This window comes from Podarcis bocagei (genome assembly GCF_964188305.1).
Source record: "Podarcis bocagei genome assembly, chromosome: 6".
In the NCBI taxonomy this organism is placed as follows: domain Eukaryota; kingdom Metazoa; phylum Chordata; class Lepidosauria; order Squamata; family Lacertidae; genus Podarcis; species Podarcis bocagei.
The window spans coordinates 33654884-33675156 of record NC_138130.1 but is presented as its reverse complement, the minus strand read 5'-3'; the positions used below and the strand labels follow the sequence as shown (position 1 = coordinate 33675156).

At 42.0% G+C, this 20273-nt stretch overlaps 1 protein-coding gene across 2 annotated transcripts in view; it reads right to left on the bottom strand.

Annotated features, from left to right (window-relative positions):
• Window positions 1–20273, bottom strand: part of GABRG3 (gamma-aminobutyric acid type A receptor subunit gamma3) — a 300817-nt gene that overhangs the window by 108864 nt on the left and 171680 nt on the right. For both annotated transcript variants that reach the window (XM_081197585.1, XM_081197584.1), the window contains exons 4-5: window positions 18250–18473; window positions 15363–15445 (exon numbers count right to left, since the gene is read on the bottom strand). In XM_081197585.1, the coding sequence (XP_081053711.1) occupies window positions 15363–15445; window positions 18250–18473 (307 nt within the window). The remainder of the gene's footprint in view (window positions 1–15362; window positions 15446–18249; window positions 18474–20273) is intronic.

The window sequence follows — 20273 nt, the reverse complement described above, 5'->3', positions numbered from 1 at the left end:
AGGGCAGGCACCACTACCAAGAAGGCCCTCTGCCTGGTTCCCTGTAACCCCACTTCTCGCAGTGAGGGAACCGCCAGAAGGCCCTTGGAGCTGGACCTCAGTATCCAGGTTGAATGATGGGGGTGGAGATGCTCCTTCAGGTATACTGGGGCCGAGGCCGTTTAGGGCTTTAAAGGTCAGCACCAACACTTTGAATTGTGCTCAGAAATGTACTGGGAGCCAATGTAGGTCTTTCAGGACCGGTGTTGTATGGTCTCAGTGGCTACTCACAGTCACCAGTCTAACTCAGTTCCGGCACCTCTCAGGTGGATGCCATTGCCATTTTAAGACAACGAGGGAAGCATTCATTGTTCTGGCACCTCTTTTTCTAGAAAAATTGCACTCTGTCATCTATCTATCATCACCTGTGGGGGAGTTCCCTTAACCTTTTTTCACCCTTCATAAGAAACCCCAAAGGATCACCTCTTCTCTTGGGGGCTACCCCAATGGTGGAGACCACCTGTCAATAGTAAAGGTAAAGGGACCCCTGACAATTAGGTCCAGTCGTGGCCGACTCTGGGGTTGCAGCGCTCATCTCGCTTTATTAGCTGAGGGAGCCGGCGTACAGCTTCTGGGTCATGTGGCCAGCATGACTAAGCCACTTCTGGCGAGCCAGAGCAGCGCATGGAAACGCCGTTTACCTTCCTGCTGGAGTGGTACCTATTTATCTACTTGCACTTTGATGTGCTTTCAAACTGCTAGGTGGGCAGGAGCAGGGACCGAGCAAAGGAAGCTCACCCCGTCATGGGGGTTCGAACCTCAGACCTTCTGATCAGCAAGCCCTAGGCTCTGTGGTTTAACCCACAGTGCCACCCAGGTCCCTGTCAATAGTAGCTTCCAAATAAATATGCTTCCCAACTGGAAAGGAGCCAGAGGTATGGCAGATTCCCTACTCTGCAGGCGGGACTAGGTTGCCAAACTTTCTGACCCTTCCAATAGGCTGCTGTTATGTAGCATCATCAGAAAATGTTCTGGGAGGGCAAGATAGTGTCCACTTCCCAGCCTGCAACCTGTGCAATAGGAGGTGGGAAAATTGCAACAGTGAGTAGCATCTTTCAGTAATGCTTTGCCCTCTTAGTTTATTTTTAATGAACATTGAAAACATTATACTAAGAGAAATTTGAATCCTAAAATACCTGCAGTAAGCTTTGTGGGGTTTTTTGACCCATCCAAATGCAGCATTAAGAACAGTCTACAAGTGAGTGTGGAAGGGGGTGAAAGCCAGAGCTAGTAAGCACCACTTGAAACAAGGGGTAAAGGTAAAGGGGCCCCTGACCATTAGGTCCAGTCGTGACCGACTCTGGGGTTGCGGCGCTCATTTCGCTTTATTGGCCAAGGGAGCTGGCGTACAGTCATGTGGCCAGCATGACTAAGCCACTTCTGGCGAACCAGAGCAGCGCACGGAAATGCCGTTTACCTTCCCGCTGGAGTGGTACCTATTTATCTACTTGCACTTTGACGTGCTTTCGAACTGCTAGGTTGGCAGGAGCAGGGACCGAGCAACGGGAGCTCACCCCGTCGCAGGGATTTGAACCGCTGACCTTCTGATCGGCAAGTCCTAGGTTCAGAGGTTTAACCCACAGCGCCACCTGCGTCCCGAAACAAGGGGTACCTGTGGGTTTAAATTTACAAATGTTTGCTCATATGTGAACTACTTGTTCATATTTTGAATTTTCACTGCATGGGAGCTTTACTGGCAAAGAGACATCAATTGTCTTTGGCAACTTACTAAAAAACAAAAAAACAGGCTCTCTTTCTTTATCTTGTTCACTTCTTTTTTACATGACATTGAATGTCTGCGGTAGAGCTTTTCTAAGAAAAGCCACACTATCTCAATATCAGGCTAAAAGAGAGGGTCTTATCCCCGCCCCCACTAAAAAAAGAAAAGAAAAAGTTAATTGTACTGAGAGTTGGGACTCACGGCTGTCATCTTTTTATCAGGTCATTAAAAAAAAAGTGCCTATGAAATAAAAAATGCAGAGAAATCTAGTTAAGATTCTCAGAGAGAAAGACACACAAAAAAGGTGAGAATTAAAAAAACACGTTTTGAAACCTTTCCACCTTATTCACTGCTGGCTCGTCGGTTTGACACCAGAGCCCACAGGGCACAAGTGTGAAGGCGCAGAAGTGTGAAGGAGACGATAGTTTCATAGCCCTGTTCATTCCCTTGTCACCTTCAGGCATCAACATGACTTTCAGTCCAGAGCTAAGTATCTAGCCTAGCCATGGCCTGGAGCGAGGGTAAAAAATAATAATGTTGCAATTTCTGCACAGCCTGGTGGCAACAAGCAAAGCCTTTCATTTGGAACATGCAGTCCTGGCAACTGATATGAAGCAATGAAAACCGCCACAAATGCGAGCTGTCGAAGGAGGAAGACGAGCAAATATAGGAAGCATCCTAGCAGGGGTTGTGATAGCCAGAGAGCCATCCTTGTCCTGTTAATGCTGCTTTTTGGAATCACTGCCTTTGCGTACTGAAGCATTCCCTTTCCCACGTCCCTGATTAATTGCTCGAAACTGAGGCTCGACTCAAAAAAAATATTCCGAATCGGAACGCTGTGTCGCACCGACTAAACAAAGCAGAGATCAAAAGAGCACATCCACATCATCGAAATGGCCAAAGGCTTTAGAGTGACAAAAAGCAGGAGCAAAGGTTTCAAAGTGTCACTGCACCGCATCCATCCACTACATCCTTTGTGAAATCAGAAAGTTATATTCAGTACTTTTCTTCTAGGAAAATGGTGCTGGACCTGTGTACCCTCGAGTACCCCCAGAAAAAAAATATGCAATGGTTATATAATGATGGCATCTTTTTCAAAGTCAGGTGTGGGTTTCCATAAGGAGTGCTGGAAATTCTTGAGGTCAACCCCGAAAGTAGGCATAAGCAGTACTGATCAAGGCACAGCTGCTGGCCAAGGTTGGTGAATCTCAGAGTTGGATCAGGTCATTTGAGGATCAAAGAATTTTTTAAAAGCCTCTCTGCCCTCACTTGCCAGTGTCGGGTTCTGATCCAGACAGCTTGGTTTCTCCAACTTTTCTCACTATGAATATCTATGGGCAGGAGGCTACTGCCACCCTGCCAATGTGTTCTAGCAATGTTTGGCAAAGCTTTTTACACCTCCTCCAAAAAAGGTCATCTAATGACATGCAATATGCAGCTACAGGCACCATCCAACTCCCATCAGTTGCTCTTTTCCCACTTGTACTTGTTCTTCCCCAAAGTATTCCGGCTATTCCCCTCTTATATCTTCCCTCAGGGAGGGGGGGGGGAAATCCTCTTCTGAAAGCTTCACATCTGCTCTGCTCAAAATATAATATTCCTAAAGGCTCAACTAATCCATGACATATGGCAGTCCCCAAATGATCAATATGCATAAGGTATGCTCTGAGCCTTGTTTTCTCGGAGTATTTAATATAAAATCAACTGTGATCAAGAAAAAACCTGTCAGATCCATTTAGGTCCAAAGTGTGTGTATTCTCATTAAAACAAAACAAAACAAAACAAAACAACAACACTTGAAGATCATTCTAAATGTTGCTGGGCCATTTATGGCTTCCAAAGGAGTAGACAAATACTTATTAAGCAATCAGTTTGCCCACACAGGAAGACTATGGGTGTATGAAACAGCTGCTCCATGCATGGAAACCCACACAGGATGTTGCTCTGCAGGCAAAGACAACACACTGAAAATTGGCTTTGTAGGGCAGTGTTGAATTCTGTGGCTAGAGGCCAACCCAAACAAACAAATGCACCTATATTGCTATTGAATCATGTATATGTTGCCTGGGCCATCCACTGGTTGTGAGAGCACTGACTCAAGACTTCATTGAAGGGGGTTTGAATGAATTCTTCTTCAAAATTGTGATGGATGGGACAGGAAAAGGAGGGACCACCATCAATTTTAAAGGGGCTTATTAAAAAAAAATGTTCAGGGTGAATTCCTTTCCTTTTCTATTTCTGCTTTGCTACCATTGGAAGTAGCAGAAGTGTTCCTATGAATCATCTATACAGAGGAACCGACCCATGTAGCCTTCTCATTCATTTTAGTACCACTCAAACAGTGGTTTGCTCGAACAATAAATGGCAGACACACACACACAGACACACACACACAGTATCAAATAATAAAATTGAAAAATTACAATGTCAAATAAAACGGAATAGTAAAGCATAGCAGCACATTTCAAAAACATCTCCAGAGCAAGGGACCCCCTCCCCCACTCTTGCCAAGACACAACCTGACTCACAGTATGCAACACCTACCCCACTAACACATACACACCATGGGATTGTTTGCTCATCAGGTGCAAGCAAGAGTTTCAGCAGTGGCCCTTGGCTCACCCTTTCAGAGTTGGCCATTATAAGATTCCAGAATAAGAATCCATTCTTTACAAAAGCAGCATAAGGGAGGTCCACATTCCTTCTTACGTCTACCACAACCACTTTCCCTACTACAGGACTTAATCAGATAGTACCCTCTGCTTATCCAATATCTCTCATCCCATGCTACTCCCATTTCTCACACACATGCACCAAAACAGATAGCACTCTGTCCACCCAATCGCTCGAATATATTTCACTCCCCAAACCACTAATCACCAATCACTCCACCTACTCTGCTAAAATATACTGCAAAAATACCAGGAGATGACCAAATCACTCACTGACAGAACCATATACAGTAACATAACAAAGTGCTATGCCTCAGTCACACAGATGTAGTGTCCTAGACAGCAATCTCACTCACTCACTCAGACTCTCTCACACCCAAGACTCTTAACCCTCCCTGACAGCTGCTCCCCCCCTCTCCCTCTAAGGACTGCCCTTAGACATTTCTAACACACACCACAGGCACTCCACACACAAAAATAGCCATTAGCAAAATACACCATAATACAGTGACCCCAGTAACTAGCCATATGTGCCAGGAAATGCCTCAGGGAACATATAGGTTTTCAGCATGCATCAGAAGTGTATTTCTAAGAGAAGGTTGTTACACATACTTTAATTCTATTTCAAACCTTTCTTGCATTCACGTACCCTCTTATGACAAAAACATTTCTTTTCTGAAATTTCTCTTCACGTCTCTGTCTTCTCAGTAATGTCTCCTTGGCTCCCACTGCTCATCTTAAAAATCTAACAGCTTGAGGGTTCTGACTGAAACATTAGATTAAATAAATCTATGCTGGTGTTTGTTTTGCCTATCATTTTTATTTACTTATGCCTATACATAAACAATATATCAGTCAGTTGGTGTGTGTGTGCGTGTGTGTGTGTGACACAGTGGTGTGGCACAACCATTCTGCTCGGTATCAGTGACTCTCCCTAGACATTAATGGCTTCACTTTAAGGTCCAGTTGCTCACAGCCTGACAGGACTGAAAATGAAAGCTTTCCATAACAAATGAAAGTGCTTGAAGGAAGGACATTTTTACACTTAGAAAGAAAACTATTTTAAGTCTTCTTTAGGAGTGTTTATAGCTGCTGATGTGTCGTCTTCTTGGTACTAAAAAGGAGGACAAATGGAAACTCTTGAAATCAATAGCACTTAACTTCCAGGCTTCTCTATTTATGATAGGGGTGATAAGACACTTGGGTTTTCAACACCTAAGACTCTTCACAAGATTGATTGATCTTGGATCACTTGTGAGGGATGTCTCGTTCAAGGGCAGCAATCACACCAGGGGCATCAGGAGTTCCAGCTAATTTGAATATACCTACTTTGCAGTCTTTATTCCATTTCCAAGATCCATGTTTTCCAATGGCTACAAAAATTAGGATTGGTTAGATTCCCAGCTGAGGCAGGGAAGAGCATTAACATAACATGAAGAGCACATTGACAGCTGAAAAACTCACCCATGTCCATCATTTGACTTTAAATGTTCCAACCAAACCATGGGCATGGTGCAGGGGAAAAAGTTTTGGCCTAGCTAGGGATCCTCATACTGGTGTCCTGCCTCTGTGCTTCTAGAGCAAAGTGTGCATATGTAAGTCTTGATCCACAGGCCCAAAGGAGGGCCTTGCACGAGTCATTTGGTGCAGGGATACCAAAGGAGGAAGTGAGAAATGGCAGGATGGCCAGTTCTAGTGCTTTATTAAAGAAAGGTATAAACCAGGTCAGCAAACTTTTTCAGCAGGGGGCTGGTCCACTGTCCCTCAGATCTTGTGGAGGGCCGGACTATATTTTGAAATAAAAAAAAGAACAAATTCCTGTGCCCCACAAATAACCCAGAGATGCATTTTAAATAAAAGGACACATTCTACTCATGTAGAAACACGCTGATTCCCTGACCGTCCACAGACTGGATTTAGAAGGCGATTGGGCCAGATCTGGCCCCCTGGCCTTAGTTTGCCTACCCATGGTGTAAACTTACAACACAGCAGCAGAGTCCTGCTGCCTTCACAGGCTCAGGATGGATGCTGAAGCAGTAAGTAGTTACAGGTAGGTAGCCGTGTTGGTTTGCCGTAGTCGAAACAAAATGAAAAAATTCTTTCCAGTAGCACCTTAGAGACCAACTAAGTTTGTTATTGGTATGAGGTTTCGTGTGCATGCTGAAGCAGTAAGTAGCAATTATGACTTGTCCGTGAGGTGCTAATATGTTAAGCATTACTTATACACAAAGCAAGCTGTATAAGCTGGCAGCAATTGCCCAATTAACTCACCCCTGGCTTAGAGGCCCCTTCCCAACTCTCATCTTTTTCTCAGACCAGGGAATAGCTGACAGGCAGCCAGCATGAGAAGCCTCTCCTCTCCCAACTAACTAAACCAAAACGAGGGCTTCAAAGCTTCAAAGCATATAAATATATATATGAGCTTATTATTGCAGCAACTAACAATAATCTTGACTACCAAGATGGCGTTCACAGGCCTTCTGGTACACTTTCACTGTTTAGTTCTACACATTGCAAAACTCTAAGTTCGTTTCTTGATGCATGGGAGGAACTGGCTTGTTTTCTTAGTCTCTCCCCCCCCCCATCATATTATTTTATTATCTTCTTAATTATGCTGTTTTAAAACTGCATTTTACATTCGTCTTCCTTTAGTAATGTTTTCTTTTGAAATGTTTAAGATAATTTTTTTTTGTTAGCTTTTGTGCGTTAAAAGTGCATTCTGCAATTGATTTCCTTTGCAATGTGTTATTCTGAACATCTTAAGGTAATATTTTAGCTTCCTGTTAATTATGTTGCTTTGAAGGCATGCTTTATCTTTGACTACCTTCGGTAATGTTTGTCCTGGTTTGTTTGATGTTTTAATGTCTTGTAAACCACTTTGTGATTTTTTTACTTAAAAATATAAAGCTGTATAGAAATGAAATGAATGATAATAATATTAATAATAATAATAGTCTAGAAAACACTTTCCCCCTAAAAATAAACAATTATATAAAACAGAAGTCTCAGGATATTCAGTACCTAATAGCAGAATTTGAATTTATGTGGCTCATCCGTAAACATTAAGATTGCCACTATTAGCCAGGAAATAAACACAGTAAAAAAAGCTAGTTCAGCACATCGGACAGCTCCCAGGACTATTACCAGTCATTGGCTGCTTCTGATGGGGGAGAGGGGAGAGATTTTGGTCTTATTTTTGCTTCTAAAGACCAGCTGAATGCTAGATTCAGCATCTAATCCTGTCACTGAATATTAAGAAAGTATTATACTATGAATTGTATATTATTCCATTTTCGATTGGTGTGGAAATGAACAGAGTTGGTCACTGAACAGTCACTAAAAATAGAGAGGGAGAATTATCACTGGGACTTTAGGGCTGTGCACATCTCTTGTAAATATCTGGTATGAGCACTGTCTAAGGCTTATCCTCCTCAGCTTAAGAAATCTGACCTGGCCACTGAAGGAGGTTGTCTGGCTGCAATTTTGATGGAAACAACTGCTTTGTTTGTTGGTTTCAATCAATACAATCCCTTAGTGCAAATTCCCAAGTTAAGCCTCAGGTTTCTAAGCTGATGGGAGCAAGCTAATAACTTTTAGTTCAATGTATCTCTTGGGGCACAGACACAAAAAAAGAAGACTTAAAAGAGATTTTGAAGTAATTTGGAACAATGACATAAAGAAAAACCCTCCACTGTCTTAGCCAATGCAAACTTTTTAAAATGTTGAAAATGTGTGTCTTTTAACTTGCAGGAGAGATTTGTCAAACTAAGCTTAGATCTGCTGTTCTAATCTCTATATCGGGCATAGGCAAAGTTGGCCCTCCAGATGTTTTGAGACTACAATTCCCATCATCCCTGACCACTGGTCCTGTTAGCTAGGGATGATGGGAGTTGTAGTCCCAAAACATCTGGAGGGCCAAGTTTGCCTATGCATGCTCTATATGATATCATCAGGGCTTTCTTTCAGCAGGAACTCACTAGAACTCAGTTCTGGCAACTTCCAGGTGGGCATCCTTGCCACTATAAGAGAAAGAAAGGAGGCATTCATGGTGAGTTCTGGTACCTGTTTTTCTAGAAAAATAACACTGGATGCCATCCTATAGATGTGTCTAGGATGAATCACATTGCATCTACTGAGACTTACTCCCAAGTAAACGGATATAGGATGGCAACCTGGTGATGACAAGCAACAGTTCACAAGTCCTGCTTCACCCCAGGCAGCCTTGCAAACCTTCAAAGACCATCAAAAGGCTCCACCACATGGCCATTGTGAGAGGGGCTACACAATAGATCTTAACTATTTCAGAAAAACCCCACCTTCATGGTGGTGGTGGGAACTGGGAAACCCTGATTCTTCTCATCACCCTGAAAGAAAAAGTAAGCCCCTGTGCAAGCTTTGTTGCTGCTGAAGTACCCCTCCTATCAGCCCCACAAGTACGGCCAATGGCCAAGGATGATGGGATTTGTAATTCAGCAATATGGGGAGGCAAAGGTTCTCCCTACCTGCCCTATACTACAATATACTGCTAAATGTTTTAACATTGCCTTTTGGAACTTGGAAAGAAGCCCACATCTTGATAACATTAATAGCAACCGATACGGATGACACTTTCGGAATATTGTATGAGCTTCGGGGACAGTGCAGCTGGTCTCTCTGGCACATGTTTTGCTTTGGGACTAGCTTCATTGCACATTGTTTTTACTGCCTTTAAAACTTTTTGCATTCCCCAGCCCTCAGGAGAATTAATCAGCCTCCCTTGGCCTCTCCCAAAATTCCTGCCTCAAGTCATTGGTGATGTTTGCAGTTAAAACCTGCATACAGCCTTCCCTGTCACCACCAGCACATGCACAAATTAGCATGTGGTCCTTTCCCATCTAGTTTGCAAAGCTGCTATGTGTTTCAACTGCACAGCTGAGGGTGGACCAGCAGATGCCCACAGAAACACCCATTGCTTCAGATAAGCTCTGCGTGATCACATTATAGACCCTTCATCTATTATTCTCTGTTGAGAGTTTCATGTGGCTCCCCAGGTGGATTTTTTGCAGGGAGAAGTAGTGGAATAAACTTGTATATAAGCTTACGCAGCTAAGTAATACTATGTGATCACTGCTACTTTGATTTATCAAAACACTATTTTTTAAAAAGAAGCTGTGCAGACTTAGTACACTTTCTTTAAAAAAGAAAAAAGCAGTGACCCCAGGGGCTGAATTTGGGGTATCGCGCAATTTTAAAAGCCCACAGCTATTAACCGTGTAGCCATTTCAGAAGAAACAAATAAATTAATAATAATAATAATAATAATAATAATAATAATAATAATAATAATAATATTGAGAATGGTGGCTTTTTTAAAAAGGGGGGTATAAATAGATAACATTTCACAAAAGCAGACCAGAGCCCCAATATCATATATTCCCCAGTAGTTTCTGACAACAGAACTATTCACCATATCTTTGGAGTGAATAATTGGCAAAGAAATTGAAATGCTCAACACACCAGGCTCTCTGTGTGCGCGCGCACGTGCGTGCGTATTGAGTGGGAGAGATTTGGTGGAGCCATCTCTTTGTTTGGCTCTGTCAGCTGAGCTGGCCTCCTACTTGCCCCCAAACGTACCCTTAGACTGCAGTCCTGAACCTTTTTATTTGCAAGTAAGCCTCACTGAATTCAGTAGGACTTACATCTGAGTAGAGTTGTATAGGACTGCACTGTTAGATTCTTAGCTGGAAATTGGCTGAAATAGTTGGGTGAACATTTTTGCTTGCTGCAAAGAGCACACACAGGTGATTCTTTGGATGCCACTACAAAGGGCAGGGGGATCCCTCTCTATGCTGGAGTGATTTGCAGATAGGAATCTCACTCTTGACCACTGCTTTCAACCAGTTGATTTACAAGGCTGAAGATGATAATCTACAAATTGACCAGAGAGGGTAGAGCAATTGGGCTGCACATCACATCCTTTGAATGAGCAAAGCCATGTGCCATGCAATCGCTCCCTTTGCCATCAATTGGCCAGCATTTTTCTGGCTTAGAAGAGAAGCAATGAGCCCTAGTTGGTTAGGATGCATCATATTCATGCTGTGTTCCCTAATTGATGGGGATCACATCATGGAGGAGGAAGTAGCAACCAAGGACAACAGTGGCTGTGAAAATGTCAAATAATAATCCCACAAAAGTTAAAAAGAAGGGGGGTTTAGAGGAACTATTCTTCCTTCCTGGAAAGGACAATGTACCCTCTGAATACATTTGCAGGTAAACATTTGGTGCAATCCTGTTCTTAACCGTGTTAACTTAGGAACACAATGAGAACATCTTTAAATTAATTCTGAGGAAGTAACAGAAGACAGGTGAACAGTGGAAATAGCTTGTCGTCAAGATGCAGTGTGCATGCTAATTAATTTCCCACTCCTCAGATCATTCATCTTCAAATAAGACAAAAAAGAGCTAACAGTCTGCACTGGGATGAATCATGCTAGGTGGGACAGATGTGGTTACCAGAGGACACCTGTGGTCAAAAGTGACTCATCTCCAGTAAATGGCAACTTTTAAACTTTGTGAGAATATAATTTGTTGTTTAGCAACAAGATGGGTTTCTGTCAATAACCACATCCAGAATCATCAAAATGATCATAGATCTTCTATGAAAGTGGCTTGATTTATTAAAGTATTTCTATATGCGGGTGGTGCTGTGGGTTAAACCACAGAGCCTAGGGCTTGCTGATCAGAAGGTCGGCAGTTCGAATCCCCACGATGGGGTGAGCTCCCGTTGCTCGGTCCCTGCTCCTGCCCACCTAGCAGTTCGAAAGCACACCAGTGCAAGTAGATAAATAGATACCGCTCCGGCGGGAAGGTAAATGGCATTTCCGTGCGCTGCTCTGGTTCGCCAGAAGCAGCTTAGTCATGCTGGCCACATGACCCAGAAGTTGTATGCCAGCTCCCTCGGCCAATAAAGCAAGATGAGTGCCGCAACCCCAGAGTCAGCCACGACTGAACCTAATGGTCAGGGGTCCCTTTACCTTTTATATCACTTTTCACGAAATGTATGAAAATTTAAAACAACAAAGCTACATAAGAAATACGGATACATCATATAGCAAACCAAGAATAATTAAAATAAAAATCAGGTGAGGTGGAGATCAAGATATTTGGCCAGGGTAAGTAGGGAAAAAACTGTTTTAGCGGGACTTACTTCTGAGTAAACATGCATAGGATTGTACTGTTACTTGCAACAAGCTCATTCAGACCTTCTTAAATGTAAGCTGAAGAGGCAATTCATAAAATGCTTTCTGGTACTTATTCTCTCTCCACTCGTGCAAGTCTGCTTACAGGAGCAGTGGAACACGAGCGATCTGGGAACTCATTCATTATGGCAAATGTGACTTCAGGGACGTTTCGCTGTTTCCTTGATCACAGGATTTGCTGCAACTGAGTTCCCAGTTCACACGATACATTGCTCAGGGGAGTAGACCCAGTTGAATGAGAAAGGCAGAGAGAGGAATAAAATGTGTGAGTCAGTTCTGGTCCATAGATAAAAACAAGGAAGCAAGAACCACAACTGGCCAGTATTTCTGTTTTCCACTCTGCTTGTAATGAGTAACATCATTCCTATGGATCCAAAACTGCTAAAAAGCCTGGGAGATAAAAGAAAAGTATTTTCCTAGAGCTGAGAAAAATTGTAGTGTGGGCATCAGGCAAGTTTCCCTGGGGAGAGCATTCGAAAGGCAATGTACCCTGATAAATAAAGGACACAAAGAATCAAAGGAGGAATGGAAGATTTATGAAGGAATACATGGCACAATAGGACTTTCAAACTCCTTTGTCTATTACCAGACACAAGATGGAGGGAACACCTGGTGAGATTTTTTTTAAAAAGAGATTGTGCTAAAAACAGATAAAAGGGTTCTGTTAAATGTGTGATTAATATGCTGAACTTATTGAAATAAAATGAGGTTAGTAATGATAAAATAGTGTTTAAACAGATGAGACACCAACATGAGACAATCCCTTGTTGTTAGGTTGCTTTTTCAAAGAAAAATCACAGAAACATAAGGAGGAAGCATATTGTGAAATCATTCTGACAGTTAAATCATCTGCATGCTTGGGAGAGCTCCCTAAAGCAGTCAGTAGTATTTACTCCCAGGTAAGTGTGTGTAAGGCTGCAGCCTGAGGGTGGCAGTTTGAGGTTGCATAGCACAAATGCAGCTATTATACATTAGACTGCATTTTATTGCACTCTCAAAATACTTCCGTATGGAATACCAAGTTTGCATTTGCTCACTCTGTAAGGTACACACTGATAGTTTATAAATCGACAACAGCCCGGTAGAAGTTTACAACCACAGCCAATCTCAATATTGCACTGTTACAGAGTCCTTTCATGAACTGTGGGCTAAACCACAGTAAATCAATCTATTGTTTTCTACTGGAAAGCTTGAAAGATAGATGCAGAATTACCTGGTGACCTGTTTAGGACTACAGTTTCCATCAGCACTAGGCAGCACAGTCAAGGGCCAGGAGTGGTAATCCAACAACATCTGGAGGGCACAACGTTGGCTATTCCTGTCATACAGGAAAAGTTTGTGGCACAAATAAAACATTGATAGGCTCCCCCTCCTCTTCAGAGCTGTTTACTAGAGACTTCAGATGCTGTTTACTGGAGACTTGAGACCCCGTGTCAACCTTCTCCATAGCTTTGGAGAGCTCTCATTATGCAAAAAGAAAATTGCCATTCAGAGGGCTTTCTGAATGCGCTTTGTATTGTGATGCTTTTATAATACACAGAGGTACCATTCTTTGTATGCCCATGTACTTTTAATAAGAACACACAGTCTCTCTCCTTTTCTCTCGCCTTTTGTATATGTGGCAGAGACATAAAATACCTGAGTTACCTTTAATTTTCCTCCTGTTTTCACTAAAGCGATGGTTGGCAGCCAATTACCATCATTTAAATACTTAGCTGAATATAATTTTCAGTTTAGAAATATTTAGCCCGCTAGTGTGAGGTTTCTGTCAGGTCAGCTTCTCAGTTACAAATAGTCTTTGGAGTTTCTGCTGATAGTTCCACAGCAGTCTTGAACTGAGCACTGAATGTTCTTGGTTTTGTGGGGTGGTCAAGAGAGAGATAGAGAAGCCCTTCAAGAAGAAGAAGGAACCAGCTGCAGTCAGGGGATATAATAACATAAGAAGAGGGCCCTTCGAGTCCAACCCCCCCCCCATGGTGGTCAAACAGATGCCACTAGGAAACCAACCAACAGGATTTAAGCATAAGAAGAACATTCTCCCGTTCAGTGGTTTTCAGCAACTGGTATTCAGAAGCCTAGCTGCCCCCAACCGTGAAGGCAAAGTGTATCCATCATGGCTAAGAGCCACCAATAGTCTTCTCCTCCATGAATTTGTCTAATCTTATGAAGCTATCTACATTGGTGACCATCACTGCCTCCCGTGCAATCAAGTTTCATAGTTTGAAGAATTGCTTTCTTTTATCTGTCCTGAATCTTCCAACACTCAGCTTCATTAGATGTCTACAAGACCAGAGCCACACCACCACTCTAACTGCTTCTCTTGGCCCAGGACATGGTCTGTTATATTCCATGGTGAGCTAGAATGGCAGGTTTTTCACGGCTGCCTGCTTCAAGGATTTTACATTTTCATACTGGTTCTTCACATGAACTTTGAAAACCATACAACTGAATGCTGGTAGAGATTCTGGTACTTGCATCCACCGACCGCACAGAATGGGCACAATCCTCTAGGAAGTTCATCTCCACAAGCCCCACTGAAATGGATGGGAGATGCACAAGAGCATGATGGAGCTGGGCTGAAGAACCTATCACGGAATCAGGCCCATGTTGATACCCAATTGGGAGTGCAATGGAAGTATCAATGGAAACATCTTGGGAGGAGCGTCCCAAAATATACATAAATGCAAACAAAAACCTAGCCAAGTAAGCCACATTGCACATGGTGGTTCCACATGAGTCCCTGGCAACAATGTGGTTCAGCAGAGGACCAATGTGTACCAGAGCACCTGGACAGCCTGAAATAACTCATATGATTCTCCAAGTTAGAGACACATGGACTTCTGCAGTCCGTTAGACGAGCTCCTTCACACAAAGCATATTGAAACAAGATGGGGGTGCTAAGGAATGTTGAACACTGCATTACAGCTTGGGGGAAAAAATACTGTCACATTGCAAATGATCTTCCTGCAATTATTTTTCATGCATCTTACCCAGGCAAATCTCTCACATGAGAAAGAGATAGGATAAACAAATTGTCACACAAACATCTGAAGCACTGTTAAGCAGATTTGGATAATACTAGTATTAGCATCCTGGAGCTGATCTGACATGTTAATTAAAAGGTGCTGTTCCTTGTCTCACATGTGTTCCTGTTGGTAGGTTCTTCTCAACAATGACAAGATTTATTAACACATTTGCACACACACGTATTCATATATGCACTTGAAAGTACAAAAAGTTGTACCATCCAGCTTCAACTGGCAAACCTCCTGAATGGTGAAAGTATAACATTCTTCAAGTAATGATGCTATAGAACTTTGACTTATGAACTGGAATTGCTTCTGTGCAAGTTATCACAAACTTTTAACACATCTGAATATGAATGGGAATCACAGTACACATCACTACAACCCACATTTTAGGAAGGGGGATTTGTGTTTTATTATATACTCTTTAGATACCCATAATCAGTTCATAGTTCAGTAGTCACTGGGGCCACAACTTAACACAATGCAACAATTCTTGTCTTTTGCCACAATGCTGCAGGTTGGAAAACCCCCTGTCGCAAACAAAGATGGGGAAACACACACAGTGCCATTGTAATGAATCTGAACCATCTATCAAAATGAGAAGCAAATACATGTATATTCAAAGTTTTGCTTTTAGAAGATATGCACCAAAACTATTACTTACAGCTGGAGAATATCAGTGGGCATGAATGTTTATCCATTGGGAAGTTGTGTAGCTGCAGCTGACATTCAGCGTTGATTGTAAGCCTGGAGGGAAACCAGGGAGCTATTACTGTCTCCGTATGATGACAAGTTAAAACAAGACAATATCTGGTGGCGTTTCCAATGCTCAATGGTGAAATTCTTTAAAATGCTTATTTAAAGTTGATGTTGGTGTAGGTTTAGTTGTATGCATTTGCTGATCTATGCAGTTTTCAGTAATATAGTTCTGGTTCATGTGTTACCAGTGGGAGCAAAGGAAACTTGGATGGTGGAAGGAACTGGTAGGTAGCATGACTTCAAAGAAAATGTACGGCACATTCTCCTCAGAAAAGTGTGAAAATAGTTTGGCACATAGAGAGAACCCAGGCATTGACCAGAGGAGACAATCTTTCCCTTTGCTCCATGCCTTTAGGCCCCATCCTCAGGAGCTGGCTGAAGGAGTTTATATTAGCTTCCAGGACCAGGGTCAGTCCAAGCTGTGACACAACTATTTAGACAAACCAGGAAGCTGGCCAACTCCCACCTTCTATGTTAGAAGCACAATGTCAGCCTGCTAAAGAGGAGCAGTGAACCAGGCACTTTGTGAGAGGTGTTGTGGTGGGGCACCATTCTTTCTCCTTGTGAGAATTGCTTCTGCAGCTGGCAATGGGTGAATTGGGACACAGTTTATTTGTTAATATCTACAGTAAATTGCTGTGCAATTTCACTTCAAATTTTGCAACAGCATTTGAGAGTTTATGAACTCAGTTGAGAAGCTGATAGTACCTTAGAAGCTCACTTGGGGAGAGAACCAGAAAGTGACCTTTTCAAGGAAGTTATGATACATCTCAATTATATAATTTTTCACCCAAATCAAAAAAGGACACATGAGCTTAACAGGAAAAAGTACCTCAGGTATTCCTGAGGTCCCTGACTATGTTCATTTGATTGGTTGGTTGGTTTTGTAGCTTCTAAACGTTATGACCATTTCTATCACTTGGCACTGAAAGAAGCTTACAAATAATGAAATATAACTTAATATAATGAGAAAATGCTCCAGATTCAAGGAAGTAATCTAAGCAAGATTATTGATACTCTCCTGCAGGGAGATGTGAAGCCAGCCTTGGGAAGATCTACAAGAGTGAGGCAGTGGTGTGCAGTGAATTTTTTTGTAGGGGAAAAGTTAGGGCCAGAGGCTCCAGCTTGTGAGGGAGATTGAGGGGCTGGGGAGCTGCTGTCATGTGCGTGAGCATCACGACTCCCTCCTTAAGCCAGGCAGAAGCATCCCAGGCTTTGGGAAGGAGGCACCAGACTTTAATACTCTAATTTACCTAGTCCCCCTAGTCTGCTGACTACATGCTCCACCAGCCTCCTCTAGTCTGAGGGACACAAAGTCCCTTATGAGGAACCTTCTGGGAGCTTCATGCCATGGGCAGGGCCAGACAAAAACAGTGCAATACAATGGATGTATCGTATCTTTGTAGAACAAGGCTCCATTCCAGCCATGCAAAAGCCAGTGGTTTCTGCTCACACATCCCTTCCCATCCTCCACCCAGACAAGCAAGAGCTATTATCCTAGTTCAATGACTCATTCCAGCTAGGAGGATTTGGAGGTAGTTGGGTATGGAGGGACTGATACTAGCAGTCGATTAGGGCCAGAGAGAGATGCGGACTGAAGTGGGGTGTGGCCTAGGGAGATTCCTGAGAGCCAGATAGAAAGGCCTGGAGGACTGTAATCAGGCCCCATAACAAATATCCCCCCCTACCCCTGAGGTAGGATATAATATGTACGCTATCAACCAAGGAGGGAATAGTGAATTCAATCAAGAATGCGCCATAGAAAGGCCCAAACAGAAGATACTGACTAAATAAAACAAATATACAACAATGAAAACTATAGTTAAAATCAAAACAAAATGAGCAGCATCTATAACAAATAATGCCCCTCCTCCAAGACAATTCCAGCTATGATCCAAATGCCCGGATGAACACCAAAAAAAGCATTTAGCCTTTATTTAAATATTTATGCTTTGGAGACAAACCTGATATCACCTGGGAGGAAGTTCTTCTGCATGTGGGGATGCCACCACAGATAAGATACAGACCATTTTTTAAAACAGTATCTAATGATAGTGAATGGGAATTGGGTCTTCAGAAGCTACATGATAGCACCACATGCTAGAGAAGGAAATGAAGGAGCCAGACATGGTTGGACTACAAGGATCATCTACGCTGCATCATAAAGGCATTTCAGCTTCTACCAAGCTATAAGATATGCACAACTTTATTACCCATATCCATATCTGTGTGTGCACATCAATCTGCACATGTATCTATGTGCCCAGTAATACCCCCTCTACTGAAGCAACTGGCAAATATTCAAGGTCAGAGGGGGGTTGTTCTTGTTTCCATGTTTATTATGTATTTTGTGTTTTTATATTGTGTTTTCATGTTGTGAACCACCCTGAGACCTGTGGGTATAGGGCGGTAAACACATTTAACAAATAAAATTAATAATAATGTCAATACCCTACAAATGTTGGCAACTGGTTGGTCAGAGCATTAAAGGCTAACATTTGAGAGTTTGGTTTTGGTTCAGTTTTGGGACTGCAATTTATATGAAGGATAGCAAACCTTGTCATATCTGACCACAAAGATGTTGCTGTGTGCATCAGCACAACCCATTATGTGGGTCATCAGATCAACTTAATGCATTTCTAGAGGAATAGGTTGCCCAAAGAGTTTAACTCATTCCAGATCTAGGTCAAGAACTCGGGGATGATGCCAAATTTAAGCCAAAGTTTGCCTGCCTCCAGACATTATTTTATAAAGTTTAAATGATGTGAAAGGGACAAACATTAACTTCCTACCTTAGAGTATACAGGATCTTCCCATCATTCCATATTCTCAGGAGCTGATTAGGTGTAGTAATCCAATGAGCTTCTGCAGTTTTAGAATTCCTGAAGATCGTATCTGGGATCCATATTAACCCAACCATATTGCTGTTCAGGGTGAGACTTCTTTTCATGGTGCTGTTAAAACGAAGACGGCTGTCAGTCCATGTCTGAGCAAAAAAAATATCAATTTGGTATTCCTGCAATGAAAGCAGATTAGAACTAATTATTTACAATGGAAAAAAACAGATCACCAGTTTGTAAATGTATTAACATTTCACTTAAAACAATCCTTTATTTCTGCCCCCCCCCATTCCAAAAATAAAGAGGTAATATACTTGGGTTAACTTGTACCACAGCTTTATCAATAGATAACAATAATCTGCCAAAAAATGCTGAAAGGCTGAGTGCAAACTGGTTTTGTCTGAAAGCAGAAGCTGCCTCACAACCTCTCTCTACTTTCCCAATTGAGGGTGGGCTTGATTCTGCAGTATATAAATTTTGTTAAATACTTAAATAATAGGACTGTGATGGTATTCTGGAGGGGGGAGACCACTATTTGCATTACACATACAAACACCCACTTCCAGTGGCCGCCATATAAGCTTCAATATCACTGTAACTGTTCCGTTCTCAAGATTGCCTTGTTCCTTTGTATTCCCAAAAGGAACCAAGGCAGCTGGTTTGTGCCAGTAGATCATGTTTTCCATTTATAGTTATAATCAGTGCTTTTTTTCTTTTAAAAAAATGTTTAGGGGTACTCTCATTTTGACTCAAGAAAATCGCCATTTTATAGTTCAAATCGGGGGAAATAAATACAGTAAATGGACAAAAATAGCCAAGATTCACAAAATGTTTAGGGGTGTGCATACCCCTGCATCCCCCCAGAAAAAAAGCACTGGTTATAATGCTTTCTGGTGATGCCCCTGCTGTGGGAACCATTATTTGAAAACATGTTAAGATATGTTTACAAGAGTTCACTCAATGTTCCTGCTGTACAACCTTCATTTGTTGAAGTGGTGCTTTGGGGAGAAGGCCAGTTTACTGGATTATTTCTCCTGATTCTAAAACTGCCAAAGCACCTATCTGTGCACAGTGTAATCCTCACGACTCCTCTGTTCAAGAAACGCTGCCACGTAGTGCAAAATATTTAAGAAACATTTTAATTTGTGGTCTTGAACATCCCCTCTGCCTTTTTTGCATGTATGCATGCACACAAACACATTATAAAACACAGAACCCCTTGGAAGCAAAATAAGGAGTATAATTCATGAGGAAAAAGATTATGCGAACTTAATAATAATTTCTTTATTTCTAAAAAATACAGTTGGCAATAAAACACATAGAAATGCTCCTTCCCATCACTAATTACCTGGCTGACATTAGAGGTAATAGCAATGTTCTCTCCAACTTCCCCAAATTACAAAAGTTACCATCTGTTGTCATAGTAACTCCCCCCCTTCTATCACAGCAATAGTTTCCTCAGTTGCTATAGAAACATATTACAGCAGGTTCCTCTTTACAATACTGCCACTGTTCTTTCTCCGTACTGAAGAATCTGGTCCTTGCCACTGATGACTATCTCTGTACATGACACTGGAATCTCCTAGAAGTGTGTCTTGTGCAAATTTATCACACAGTGGATTGCCCAGTTAGCCTGTACCAGTGCTGCAGTTAGTTGGAATCTGTAAAAACACAGATGCATGAGGCTAGTTTCAAAATTGCTGCTTGTCTCTAGTATACATTTTATGCCTGTTTTAAGACCATTTTGCTCCAAATCAATCATGAGACTTGCAACATGGTTTTCTAACTACTGGATCAATATAATTTACATTAAAAAAATAAGGATATTTTGCACACAATTGTTCAGTAAGACTAGAAGAGCAAAATCAGGTTGCTCAATTAAAGGGCACCTGGTGCTCTTGTGCAACAAACCTGCTTCAGAAAGCAAAGTAAAACAGAACAGAACCATAAGGAAAGTAATGGATAGATAAAGAGGA